Source organism: Olea europaea, chromosome 23, assembly GCF_002742605.1.
Source record: "Olea europaea var. sylvestris chromosome 23, O_europaea_v1, whole genome shotgun sequence".
In the NCBI taxonomy this organism is placed as follows: domain Eukaryota; kingdom Viridiplantae; phylum Streptophyta; class Magnoliopsida; order Lamiales; family Oleaceae; genus Olea; species Olea europaea.
This window is the reverse complement of record NC_036259.1, coordinates 3,091,613-3,105,794: the sequence shown is the minus strand read 5'-3', so window position 1 is coordinate 3,105,794 and position 14,182 is coordinate 3,091,613. Positions and strand designations below refer to the sequence as shown.

General features: G+C 34.9%; 1 protein-coding gene across 11 annotated transcripts in view; it reads right to left on the bottom strand.

Moving 5' to 3' along the window:
- Window positions 1-2,462: 2,462 nt before the first annotated feature.
- Window positions 2,463-14,182, bottom strand: part of LOC111372123 (eukaryotic peptide chain release factor GTP-binding subunit ERF3A-like) — a 14,792-nt gene continuing 3,072 nt past the window's right edge. For 7 of the 11 annotated variants that reach the window (XM_022994303.1, XM_022994306.1, XM_022994307.1 and 4 more), the window contains 16 exons: window positions 13,823-13,891; window positions 11,948-12,043; window positions 11,460-11,571; window positions 10,734-10,779; window positions 10,549-10,620; window positions 10,349-10,411; window positions 10,095-10,249; window positions 9,945-10,009; window positions 8,406-8,556; window positions 5,923-6,028; window positions 5,689-5,824; window positions 4,954-5,018; window positions 4,567-4,731; window positions 4,224-4,296; window positions 4,070-4,146; window positions 2,463-3,433 (listed from right to left, as the gene is read on the bottom strand). In XM_022994303.1, coding sequence (XP_022850071.1) covers window positions 4,088-4,146; window positions 4,224-4,296; window positions 4,567-4,731; window positions 4,954-5,018; window positions 5,689-5,824; window positions 5,923-6,028; window positions 8,406-8,556; window positions 9,945-10,009; window positions 10,095-10,249; window positions 10,349-10,411; window positions 10,549-10,620; window positions 10,734-10,779; window positions 11,460-11,571; window positions 11,948-12,043; window positions 13,823-13,891 — 1,433 coding nt within the window. In that variant the 3' untranslated portion in view covers window positions 2,463-3,433; window positions 4,070-4,087. The remainder of the gene's footprint in view (window positions 3,434-4,069; window positions 4,147-4,223; window positions 4,297-4,566; window positions 4,732-4,953; window positions 5,019-5,688; window positions 5,825-5,922; window positions 6,029-8,405; window positions 8,557-9,944; window positions 10,010-10,094; window positions 10,250-10,348; window positions 10,412-10,548; window positions 10,621-10,733; window positions 10,780-11,459; window positions 11,572-11,947; window positions 12,044-13,822; window positions 13,892-14,182) is intronic. The other 4 variants (XR_002698689.1, XR_002698690.1, XM_022994304.1 and 1 more) reach the window with 4 other exon arrangements.

Genomic DNA, 14,182 nt, shown 5'->3' with positions numbered 1-14,182 from the left:
ATTTAATAAGAAATTTATTATAAATTAAGACCACGAGATTCCATCATTTTTCTCCCATCCCAACAGTATGAGAGCTAAACTTTTATTACAATTGCATAATTCATCCTTAGCCCTTGTTTTGTATAACTAAAAATCATAATTTTAGTAAATTTTAATAATGTTGATAAAATGTACGATAAAAATTTATTTTTGTCTAACTTAATTTTTATCAACTTTTTAAGTCAAGCAAACCATATGAAACCACACCGCCATTCCTCTTTCAAGATAGGTTGGCATCCGTCATTGCAGGATAATTGTGTCAAAGACCGGCTTCCTAACTTGGTCATCACATGTTATTTTCTCGATTCGATCCTTGCTCCATGTAGAACTCTCTATGTATTCCTCTATCTGTAGAGTACATTGAATGTACAAAAATGGCTATAACAGAGTGTCTTATTCGTATTAACAGCTACTCCAAGAAGAATGTTTTTATACAGTGCTAACGATTTAATAATTATTTTTGTAGCTACAAAATGTTTCAGTTTATGCTCCTACCTATTATCTAGATTTACCAAGAAAGGTGTACGGTCTAATGAGGCTACTATAAAATATTTAGGGAAGACTACATAACTACAACATTGTAAAAAAAAAACATTTCATAAATAACAAACTTATTGAAATGTTTCAAAAATCATGTAGTAAATATATTTATTAAATATTAAACTATAATATAATATACATTAATTATTTCCACTCCATGCCACCTCACTCACCCAATCCTATCACCCACTACACCACCTTCCCTCCACCTCTCCACTGGAGATAGCCATCGGCTCCAACATTCACTCTGGCAACTGCTCAGGTAGTAGTTCCAACGACTGGTCCGACAACCGTTCCGACAAACTGTTGTGACGAACGCTCCAGTGACTACTCCGACAAACTTCTCCGACAACTATCCCACCGATTGTTTTGGCTTTGGTGATAGAAAAATCTCCAAAATTTGTGATGATCGTAGTGGTGCATTATGGTTATCAAATTTGCAACCGTGTAATCTGTGACCATACCTGTGTTATATGTGACCAATTCACTGACTTATGTTATCTGAGAATCACAGTGACCAACTTTGCCTTTGTGTGACTAATTGTGACCAAATTTTTATTCAGTATGACTGTCTGTGACCAGATCAATCTCAAGTCACAACTGATCACAATCAATAAAAAATTGGTCACAAACAGTCACAACTAGATCTCAAAAAAAAACCCAGATCTCCAACACAGCAGATCTGTTCGAAAAAATAATAATCACCACCACTAAGAATATCTTTAACTCAAATTGATGACCATAAATACTACATTCACCTCAAATCTATAACAATCATCACTACCATAACTTCCACCAACCCTTCAAGAAACACCAACCAGCACCACCACACTTCTCTCGTGAAACTCCGATGAGAAAAGTGATAGGTGGTCGAAATCTAGAGGGTGGGTAGGAAAGAAGTAGTAGACCTAATTTTTGAGTAAGAGGGTGCCGAACTAATTTTTGGAGGGAAGAAATTGAGTGTGGGTTAATAATTTATACAAGATCCGGGGTAAATTGATACGGGGTCTATGAGCAAGTTTGTATTCAATGTAACTTTCTGTGACCATATCAATCTCAAATCACAATCGGTCGCAATCAACACAAAATAGGTCACAAAAAGATCTCGAACAGAAAAAATCAGATCTCCAACTACAACAACAAATCTGTTCAAAAAAATAATAACCACCACTACTACTAATAACTTTAACTCAAATCCACAACAACAATCATCACTACCATAACTTCCACCAACATCTTCAAAAAATACCAACCAATTTATTACTGAATATTTCTCAACAAAGATTTCCAAGATTCTTCAATTATTTCTCGAAAAGATGATGAAGATTATGAGAGAGAAACCGTAGATCCGATTGTACTTCACCATATGATCCCCACGTTCACGTTCTGTTTTCTTCTCCTCACAGACTGGTTATGCTTTAGGTGACCCATGTACTACACTGGCATTCTCTAAAATCTAAGCTCATCAGCTCTCAAAGAAGAGATTTGCACGAAACTCCCGCAAAAGTTGTAGGTGATCGGAATCTAAAGCGTGGAAGTGGGAAAGAAGCCACCAAAGAGATTTTTGGGTAAGAGAGTGCTGATCAATTTTTGGGGAAGAGAGTGTATGGGTTAGAAAACAAATCGATGTATGGGGTAAAAGAAGTATTCAAGGATGGTAGAGTGGGAGGAAGTAATTAATTAATTTAAAAATTAGTATTTATCACCTGACTATTGGAACTGAATCTTCACCCACTTGTTTTAGAAATGTAATCTTAAAAAGAAGGGATCTAGGTAAATTTCCCAAATATTTACTCATGAGTGGGGCAAACTCTTTGTGATTTGATTCAATAACGTTCCGTTGGATGGGAACATATTTGATAAATACTGATAACTCTCCAATAGAGAATTAGAACAGAAAGATCCATTAAATAATGAACTATTGGTTCTAAGCAAGTTCTACCCAATATTCAAGATTCAAGAATCCTTCTCCCAATGTTCAATCAATGTCTGTGTCTCGGTAAAGTTATCTCAAGAACTAAGATTTTTTTTAGTCTTGTTCACCAAATGACTTCTTAAATGTAATAATTTTACAATACATGTAACCTGGATCTAAAAAGAGGACTCAAAAGTCCTACTTTGACACCATTGAGGTAAAATCTCAACAGGTGCCCTCAAAAACTCAGACACCTCAAATAATGTGCAATAGAAAAGGTCCAGCTTTATACAAAAATCAATCTGCCTCTAGTTGCAAACCCCCTTCTACTGCTTGGACGAGTCGATAGATCCTCATTGTTGGCTCAACTTACCTGCAAAACGATGTTTGTTGCTCGGATCACACACAAACAAGAGACAAACACCAAGAGTTCTTAGCCATTCCATTGTTTAACAGACAGCAATAAGCAAGGAAAGAAAAAACATCTAACAACTTCCATACATAAGCAATGTGCAATGTGTCAAGACGCAGCCTTTTTGTAGACAGCATTATTAAAAACTGATACACCGAACAGTTTATTCCTATTATCTAAATGCGAACCTAAAGATAGTTGACAGCCACATCAAATAGCTTATCTTCATGCCCAATGAGAATTTACACCAACGAAAGACCCTTCAGCCAGTTTTTGATCCCTGGGACAGCCTATTTTGAGACTGGAATTAAGGAATTAGATCAGTTCAATTTTCACGACTGCATCAATTTATATATACCTTCAGATTTTGATTACAAGACAAGAATAGACATTTTTTATTTGACAAACCACGTCCTGGGTAATATGAAGTCTTGAACCTTCTGCACAAACATAATTTATAAACTTCAATTTTCTTTGGAGAATTCTGACTTCAAATTCTCGTATTTCATTAGGTTAACTCTGATTACCTATAAACATCACCAAAAATATAAGCTTCAGTTCATGACATATATAACACCTAAGTACTCTTGTTTCAAATTTCACATGAACAGGTATGAATTTAACCACAAAGCAAAATGCATCGGTAATAAGCTATTTCTAAGTCGTCAACTTAAGAGAACATATCGAATTATTTGAAGAGAGAAAACTCATAAGCACCAAACGCTTCTCTCTCTTTACAGCATATAAGTTTTCGAAGCTCATTCAACAAATTGAAAGGGCTTATAAGCTACTAGAAAAGACAAAGGTTTGATTACCAGCCATACGCAAAGAGCTTCTCAACACAATTGAAATGCTTTCCCTTGGGCTTGTAAGTCAAATTAAACATCCTTAAAGGGCTTTTAAGCAGTAAAAGCAAAAGGCTATTATGGGGCAAAGATGAGTTTCTGAGGACTCAGTAATTATTAGCAACGGCAGACGGGACAGTTAGATTCATCATATTAATTACTCAAGTTACAAGTCACAGGTGCAAATACAAGGAATTATAGCACAAGTGCCATAAAGATGTATCAATCCAGTATATTCATCACTTGATTAGAGGAAGCAACAAATATCAAACTACAGACAATGTATAATTTGACAAGAAAACTAAGTCAAGAACTCACCTCTAATGACAAAAATGTTTACACACCATCACTTGCAGTAGGAAGACCAGTTACTTTACCCATAGCAATGGTTTTCCCTGTCAACAGTGGGAGCCTCAATAATTTCATTTGAAGTTTAGGAATACTACTTGAACAATTGAAAATGTTTTCTGACCTTCAGTGCGAAGGGTGAATCGGCCTAGCTGTGGAAAATCAGAGAAGTTCTCAATGCATATCAAGTTATTTACCTGTAGTGAAATTTAACATCAAAATAAATCAACTTATAATACGAGTATACATAAAGGATCTTCATATCAACATGAGCAAGAGCAAGCATAAAGAACACAGAATGACATTTGAATAGTTTCCTCGAGAATAATCCATAGCAATTTAGCTTTTCGGAATTTTACCACTTGCTAGACAATCGTGCAACGTGCTTATATGGTAGAACAAGCTACTTTTGCACAAAATTATTACCTGAAAAATCAAGACAATTAACCAATAATATCGCAGCTGACCTGAATGCGACATACAACAACTGCACCGTTTTTGACAAAAAGAGGTTTCTTTTTCATAGGCTTTTTTGTTTTTGGATCAATCTGCTGCTTCAACTCAACAATCTCACATTCTTCAACAACTGCATGGATGTGTAAAACTGCCTTATACCCAGCGGTAAAAATTGCCTGACATGACAGGAACGCTTCATTAACATTTTTCCATTATTATGGTTTATATGAGAAAACCCTCCACTCCCAAGCCACACGCAACCCCGCCCCCCCTTACTTCCCAACTTGCATATATTGTGTTATTTCACACACACATATTGAAAGAAAAATGAGAGAGAAAAACCGAGCATATGTAATTCAAGCAAAATGAAAGAAGAAAAACAAAAATGAAATACCTACATTGTCAAGCAACTCTAGAATTTGTAACTGGGCAACAAACTCGGAAACGGAAGCTATCGGCTTTGCTGCACATACAAAATAACGTTACTCATCAAAAAAGAAATAGCTCATTCTAGAACACCCAAATGTAAGCATAACTAAGCCTAGTATTTCTTAAAACCTGTTCCCTCTTTTTCGTTTTAAGGTTATCCGCTCATTCTAGTGGCAGCAGTTAAACTGCATAGCATATTTTAGTGAATGAATTAGTTAAAAAAATCAGTATTGCTGTATCATTCTTTAAAATAACACTATTCTAGTGAATACGAGAACCTAATTGCCATTCTACTTCAGCGTGATTTGTTCTTTCAAGAATTGAAATAGAAGAGAGGTAGTTTTCAACTTCACAACTAGACTGAAGACAAAATCAAAGGATTTCGATTTAATAGGTTTCTTTATGTCTCCAGTGACAGTAAGCTGTGATCTCCAAAACTACATTCAATCCCAATTCAATGTGCAAGGGCGTAATTATATTAAGCTCCTGTTTGGTTCAGTTAAAAAAATTGAATTAAAATCTAAGTCAAAGTCAACAGTTAATTTCAACGGCACATTCAATCAACTTTAATCAAAATCTACTAAAAATCTTATTTTTATCTAAACCAAACAGGGGCTACTTGGTTCTAAAAACAATTGCTACAGTAAAGCAGAGCAGAAAAGTGAATATGACCCCATATTAAAAATAAAGGAATAGACCCTTACATATGCTAGATAGAACAAAACCGGATAGGATATCCTCTTCCTCGATCCCAGATACCCTGACTCGCAAGTTTTCACCAGGACATGCAAGCCTGACTCTATCTTCATCACGGAAAATGGCAAGAACTTTAACCTGGACCTGAAGATAAATTTAGAACTTAGTCTGCAAAATTCTTTCAAGCTAGTAACAGGTCATAAATGTATATTGACAAAAGATCAAGAAAATGGATAAAGCACCTTATTCGGCATGATAAGCATAGAGTCACCTTCACGAATGCTACCAGATTCTACTTTGCCCATAACAACAGTTCCCAAGTCTTTGAACTTATCGATAATAGGCAGTCTACCCAAAAAAGAAAAAAATTAGGTATACAGAAGAACAGAAGCTCGTGTTCCGAAGGAAATCAAGGATAAAGCCAATAATTTACTGCTTTCTTCATAACAAACAAAAGAAAGTTCCACTTTCCCAGAACCAAACAAAATGCAAGTTCTATTCGACAAATTTAGAGAGTGTGATAGTAAATTCTTTCTCCATTTTAGTTACTGTACAAATCAGCAACGAATGATCCCAAATAAATAAAACGAGCCAGAGGATTTTCTGCTTGTTCTTAATGTGCACAAAGAAATTATAACAGTGCTCCAGAATGAAAGGCATCGAGAAGAATGATATAACGAATTCCTAACAACTATGTATGCTATTTGCAAACAAAAAAAATGACGAAAAATATAATTGATGCAGGGGCAAAAGTTAAATTTTTTTAAAATCATTCTGGAACTAGTATTCTTATTCTTACTAGACTTAGAAGTGTAGTGGTAATTGATTAGATATATGTGGTGCCTTAAAGTAGTTATAGGTTTCCAACAAGAATTAGGACTTGTTGTCCAAGTGATCTAAGTTTCCTTGCTACAATGTTTTAGACTTCTTTTTCGTGAATAAAAATATTTTAACAAAATTGAAGCTTAACTAGGCCTAATTATTCAAGAAAAATAACAATTGAAGAACCTAAATTTCCAATATAGGAAATTCTGGTATGATATGCAAGTGTAAAGCGTTAGATTCCTAGTTTTTACTTCTATCTACACCAGAGTCTTTGTTTCTTCAATCTCTTTCAGTATTTTTTTTGGTAAAGCATGTACCCTCGTCAATTCTGGTCTCAAAGCAGTGACTGATCCTAATTTAACATGTCTATGAGACGGCCTAGAATGCCTTGAGTTGACCCGAGCTCCACAAATGCAAAGGAAATAAAGCAACTCAAGCAAGAGATATAAAACTTGCGCGGACATTGCGTGGAAGTCAAACAAAGGTAACGGAAGGCAATTAAGACCTCCTGGACCTATCCAAAAGATGTTTCAGGGATGAATAGTATGTTAACCCTTTCCATATTATTCCTGCAGCTTGTGCCAATCCTGGTAGATCTCAATTCAAGAATCTGAGTTGGAGTTAAGACTTCCATAGAAGAATGAAGTAGAAGACTTCCTTGATCAGGAAACAAGCTAGAAGAGTTGATTCACATTGGAGTCAATCTAGAAGAGCAAAAGATTATTTATGTAAAGCTGAAACCAAAAGGAGTTGACCAACAATGGTGGAAAAGTTGGAAAAGCTACAACCTAGCAAGGGATATTGCAGATTAACACTTACTAATCAACAAAGGCAAAATTGAGAAAGCAATTTTGTTGGCTGATTATAGGATAGGTAGGAATAAAGTTCCATACTTCGCTTCAAATGGAATGTAGTATTGAAGAGTACACCCATGAATTCTATAACTTGATGGTTCGAGTTGGCTACAGTGTGACCACTCAGCAACTCGGAATTGAGATTGTGCATGACAAGACGGATTTAATTATTCATTTGGTCTTGAACATGCACAACTCTACCCATTAAAAGCTTAGGAAATAGTGGGTCAATGCAGAGGTAGGTGTCAACTCTTTCAATAGCAGAAATTTAGCATTTAGCAATCCTCGGAAGAAAAACCTACTTTAATACCACATATGATAGACCAGAAGCGACATCGTTGAGAGTACAACCAGCAAAGTTGTAAGGCGGTCAAATGAAGATGGACAAGGAAACAGATTGATACAACTCTAATGTTTTAAAGGTCATGACATAGGTCATGTTTCTTAGACGCGTCTTTTAGTAGAGAAACTCAAGTATTGAAACAAATTTAAGCAACTCCTATGACTGAAGAACAAGATCACTGTCAAATAATAGCTTCCAATTTTAAGGCTAGAGGAGATACAAGAATGGCTGATGGTCATAAGAAGTGGCTATCACCACATTTGGCATAGGAAAATGCCCTTTAAAGCTCTATCAACCATTTGAATGCTTGTGATGCCTTTTCGTCTCTCCCAGCGCTTTTGATCGAGTGACACCGACATATTATGACCATTTATAGAGTTTCTACGGTTTCTTATTTTTAGGACATGCTTACAATCACAGCAAAGGATAAGAACTTAAATCATGTCTGACAAATCTTATACACTCTCAGAAGTGAGGAATTTTATATCAAGTTGAAGAAGTAATGAATTTATTAGCAAGTGGGGTTGTTGGGTGGGTTACATCGTTTTAGCTGAAGAAAGAGAGACAGATCCTCTACAGATTAAAGAAAATCGTAGAGGGTACATTAATATTCCGGTTAAGTAGCAGGTTTGGGATATTCATTGCAAATTCAAGCATTGAGGTAGACTTAATAGGTCAATGACAGAATAACAGTTATTCTTACCTAAATGGACCTTTAGGATCACGCATAGGAACTTCAATGGCATCAAGGGCTTCAAACAGGCATGGACCATTCCACCACGAACACACACTTTTGTCCAATCTTGTTTTCATATTCATCCCCATAAGCCCAGATATTGGAAGAAACATAACATCTGAAATGAGAAATAATATATAAGAAACAAGAACCAAGAGTCAGAAATTGGCAATCAAGCAGACAAGGACCTTATAATGCGATGTATTTTCTATATACAGATTGCCAGCAGATAAAAAGGAAAAGGAAATATCATTTCTTTCCGACAGTCTCGAGCAGGCTCATATTGGTTGGGTTATTGAGCGGAGGATTAGTCAACTCCAACCAGCAAAAGGGCTTCATTTGAAAGAAAAACTACAGCCACTGGATAAACATCTGCTTGCATTATACAAGAACTCTAAAGCTTCACTGAGGTTTAAATAGCTTCAAATTTATTAAGAATCCTTCAAACAAACTGCAACTAGAATCAACATCAATTTTACCCAATAGATACAATTTCTTTTATAATAAAAAAAGAAAATTTATATTTTTCTCGGACACCATCATAAATTTTTAGCCCAAGACTTAATCGTTTGCTTGTCTTCATTAAAATTTATGCTTTAGACCAGTAATAAAAGATACTAGTGCCCTAATAAAACATTTGCTAATACAAGTGCAGACCACATATATACATAAAAGCCCATCCACAAACTCTAATATACATCAATCGTCGCATAAATATTATTGGAGAACTGCAATCAGAGAAGGAGATGCTGAAGTTAACAAAAAATGAAGTCAATGAATTTCTCTGATGTTCATATGTAACACGGATGATGAGACAATGTTAGACTGTTATTCAAGTTGTTCATCTGTTACACAAAGGCTTAAGCTTTTATTTCAGTACAAAACGTGTGCATCTCCAGAAACTGTGAATAAACACCCCTGCTGTAAGCCTATAAACATAGTTTTAAAAAGTTGTGCGAGGCTTATGCCTCAAGGAAGGCCTCAAGTCTTCATTAAACATCTCGCAGCTGGAACATTGAAAGTCGTTTTCAAAGACTTACGGCTCGATTAACTTAAGATGGGTGAGTGTATGATCATTCTTTTGCCTTGTCGCCTTTTCTACGCATTCTTTTATTGGTCTCCTATTTTATTATAATCTATAAAGTTAACAGTTATTTTTAGTTTTCTGCCTTTTACAAAAATTTCAAAAAAAAAAAACAAATTAGAGAAAGAAAAAGGGAAAGTAGAAGCATCATTGCAAGTGGAGGATTTTTTATTTGAAAAGTAATCAAATATTTTATCAATTAATGGAAAATACACAGGAGTGTATTATCAATTTACACCAGGATGACGAATGACAACAAGGAATGAAAGATCTCATCTGAATTAACATGAAATTTTAGGTGAAAAGTTAAGAAGGTGGATATTACATAAACTTTTCAATTCTGCCTCAAATATAGTGACCATTCACAAAAAAAATAAAAAATAAAGTGTCAATTAGATGGTCAAGGAAAGATTCATGTTTACCTTTCTTCACATTATAACCTGAAGACCTGAGAAATGGCACCATTTTTGACTCAATCTCATCATATCTGAAATAGGAAACAGTATCAGCATAATAAGAAAACGAACTTCAGGACTTCTACAAGGACAGAAGAATCCCATCCAAACAAGCACCTTTCTTTTGACCAGTTTACAGTAGGATCGTCCATTTTGTTCACAACAACTAGCAGCTTTGACACTCCCAAAGTCTTTGCAAGTTGGACGTGTTCACGTGTCTGTCCACCTCTCTCATATCCAGTTTCAAATTCTCCCTTCCGAGCAGAAATTACCTGGGCATAATAGCAGCATACAGAAGAAGAATTAAAAAATCATCAGAAAATCAATTCAAGTCACATAGGATTTCACAAAAATATTGCAAGTCTACTTACTAGTACACCTATATCAGCTTGTGATGCTCCACTGATCATGTTAGGCACGTAACTTTTGTGACCCTGAAAAATCAATAGTGAAAAGACACACTAAATACAATTTTAAAAATAATGGCCACAATCAACCAGACATGAAATTAAATAATAAGCTAGCTTCAAAAGAACACTTCATGAAGAAATATACAGAAGAAAATGTTTACTGGTGCATCCAAAATTGTAAATCTGGTAGTTTCTGTTTCGAAGTGTGCTCTACCAACTTCAACTGTTTTTCCCTACAATAAAAATAATCATAGACAATCCAAATCTTCAGATTCATTCAGATGCATAATTTAGCAGACCTAACAAAAGAAGCAAAATAAGTCAAAACTTTAAGTCTAACGAATACCTTAGCCCTCTCCTCTTCATTTGTGTCCATTATGTAAGCCATGTACCTAATTTAAGAAAATATCAAGGAGAACATCCAGAATAATTGAAGCTACAGATAAGCAATTACAATCTATGTAGAGGGATTAATTAACCATAAAAAAATCCTACAGACAAGATATAAAGATGCAACAAAATATGAACTTGCATGTTTTAGCTGTCCTGCATCAGTTCCAAAGTTAAATGAATGTAAACAAGAAATGAGTAGGTCATTCCTAGGAGCACAACTGTAGGAACAACAAATAAAGGTAACCTTGTCCTAATCTTAAATTACAACATATGCCTGCACCCATGTCCAACAACAATAGCAAACAGAAACGGAGTTTAGGTTCCTTCGTAAGGCTGGGAATATTATGGTTCATCAAAAAATTTCCCATGTTAAATTGGCATTAAATGGGCAGTTCCTCCCTATTGATGTAATCCCGTAATAATGGCAAGTGAGCTTTCAGATTTACAACTTCATCTCATTGTAGAGGAACTTGTGCAACATTAAGAAAGTGAAATCCTCACAAATTATGAATGCAGTACATAAAGTGACAACTTAAAAATAAGTGTGCCACCAATTGTGTTAGACAGAAAGACAGCAAAACAATACTGGTCTTAATCAAAGTCTATCTTAGAGTTTAGGCGAAAGAAAGCCTGACTTGACATTTCAAATCGTTTAATATTGAACAAAATAAGAACTTACCAACTCTCTCTACTTTTATCTTTTGCTTCTTTCTCATACTTCTGGATGGTTCGGTCATCAACTTGACCACTGAGAAATAGTATTTGCCCTCCAGTTGTAGACTTGCCAGCATCTGCAAAATCAGATTATGTATACTACTCATGATAAGAAACTTGGAAATGGTATCAACAGCCTAAAATTACTTTTTAGGACATCCAATCACAGTCCAAGAAATCTTTTATTAAAATAATGAAGTAAACTTCATTTTGTTATGCTATTTGTTCTTTATTCAACCTATTTTCCGGGGTGGGGAGAAGTAAGTAATTGGGTGGTGGCTCTTGAAAGTTGAAAGCAAAGGTTTGAATCCAAACATGTAGAACATGCAGTGTACACAAGCCTGAACCTACCAAGGTGACAAAACTCATACGTGCTATATGATTGACCATCAAAATATCAACCAGTTACAGTCAATATTGCTATGAGCCTATTGACCATAAGGAATGACATACCAACATGACCAATGAATACAACATTCAAGTGTCTCTTTTGATTTCCCTCCACCTCATCTTCAAATTCCTCAGGAGCTGAGCTTTCCTTCTCTCTCACTGAATACATAAAATAAAATTAAAATTAAAAATAAATTCATCAAAAACACAATTTAAAAAAAAAGAACATTCAGCTTTGAGAATCTGAATCAAATTTCATGTCATATACCATCTCTTCACCTACTTATATAGAACCTTAATACATTATGTTCCCTTTACATCCCTTTTTTCATTTTTCAAGGTTTTGAGGTGGTAGGGTGTTGTTGATAGAGATATACAAACGCCCATCACATACAAGCATAGTTTGGCCCATATATGGGCGGACTCGAACCATTTTCATAGGCAGTCAGAGCTAGAGTATATATTTGTACCTGGCCCAACACATCAACCTGCCAATACTAGGGGCGGGTCCACGCCAAACCATTACATATTAATATCTATTATTATCTGATTAGAAAAAACTTCAGCAAGAATCAAGAATTCATAAAATCTTTGCCAAAAAAAGAAATGGCGGAATTTGGTGGTTGTAAGTGCAGGAGCCCATTTAACAGCAAAAAACAAAATGTTCATTCAAAAATTATCCCACTAATGTCTAATCATAGAACAACTGCACTCTCCAGCCAAAAATAAATAAATAAATAAAGAATAAAAGAATGAGCTAAAAAAAGAAGCAGTCAATACAATCATCTGCAAAAGATCAAGTTATAGAGGAGAAGAAAAGAAAAGAAATCTTGATCCAAAAAAAGAGAGAAGAATAAATCAGAGCACCATCAAAAGAAGAAGAAGAAACTAAAAAGGATGAACTTACCGAAACCGAGATGTAAGGAAGAAGATGAAATACAAAAACAAGCAAATAAATAAATAAATAAATAAGACAGAATAATGTTACATGTCCCCGAAGTCGATGTGCCGTCGAGGGTAAGTTGCAGTGTTTCGACCTTCTCAATTTTTTTAATTGCAATGGTTAGGTTTTGAAGTGTTTTTCTACTACAGGGTTGTAACTAAACCAGTCCAGAAACTAAAAAAATCAAAAGTGGGCTTGATAGCTTACCAGGCTGGAATGTGCACTCAGGCACGGCCCACTTACAAAGACCAACCCATGGCCAGAGCTAAATCGAAACCACTAATTTGCTACGTAAAGCAAAAGTAGAAACAAAATTCGAAATTCTTTATCCCAAATCAAATCTAAGAACTTCGAAAAACTATGGCAAGTGCAAATGCATTTGAAAATCAAAACTTGCTTATTTAAAAGTATCCTCAATAAAAATTTTACAACAATAAACAATCTGACCTAATGACAAAGATATGCATAATTGGAAAAAAATTGGGTAAACAATTTGTTTTCTCTATGCAGACAAAAGGACTAAGATAGTTGTACAAGGGATGGGTAAACATTTAAGAAATATATAGGCATCCTTAAACTTGTTAAACTTGTTACTCCCTCATCCAAAATTAAACTTCAGGTTTGACTATCCACATTGCTATGGAATTAAAGACTGAACAAGAAATTTGTAATTTCAAACTTTTTTAAGGGAACAAATTTCAGAATTAACCCTCCTATGGGAGGTCGCTACAATAATATTTATTGTGCAGTAAAACTTTGACCCAATTGAACTTAATGAGCAGTATAAACAAGAATATCGAAACTTTAGGTAACCAATGTAAATTTTGGGACAAACAAAAACAGAAGATAATTGAAGAGTATATTGGTCCAGGAGTACAAAGAGGCAATTTCAACAAGATATGGTTGTCAAATGGGAAAGACAAATTCATAATACAGCCTCATTCTTAACAATGTCAAGGCAAAGAAGACACCAGATACAGCAAAAAAGAGTATACCTTCCGTGACATATTTCTTCTGTTCAACTTGCGCTGGTTTGGAATTTGCATGTGCCAGGTCTTTGGAACCTAGAGCCACCAGCAAGATTAACATCTTGGCATTTACTTATACCAATTGCATAAAAATTTCCAGGGTAAACTAAAAAAATCACTTTACTCATATTGATAGCACATGCTTATCCAGGCATGCATTAAAATATAATCCAAAAGGATGTCTTCTAAAGATGTAGACGAGAAACATTTCAGCAGCTCGAGAATCTATTTCGTTTCCATATTTAACCCAAAGAAAAATATATAAACATAAATGAACTATCAACTTGGAAGAAGATCAGAACCAAAAAAAAAAAAAAAAAAAAAAAC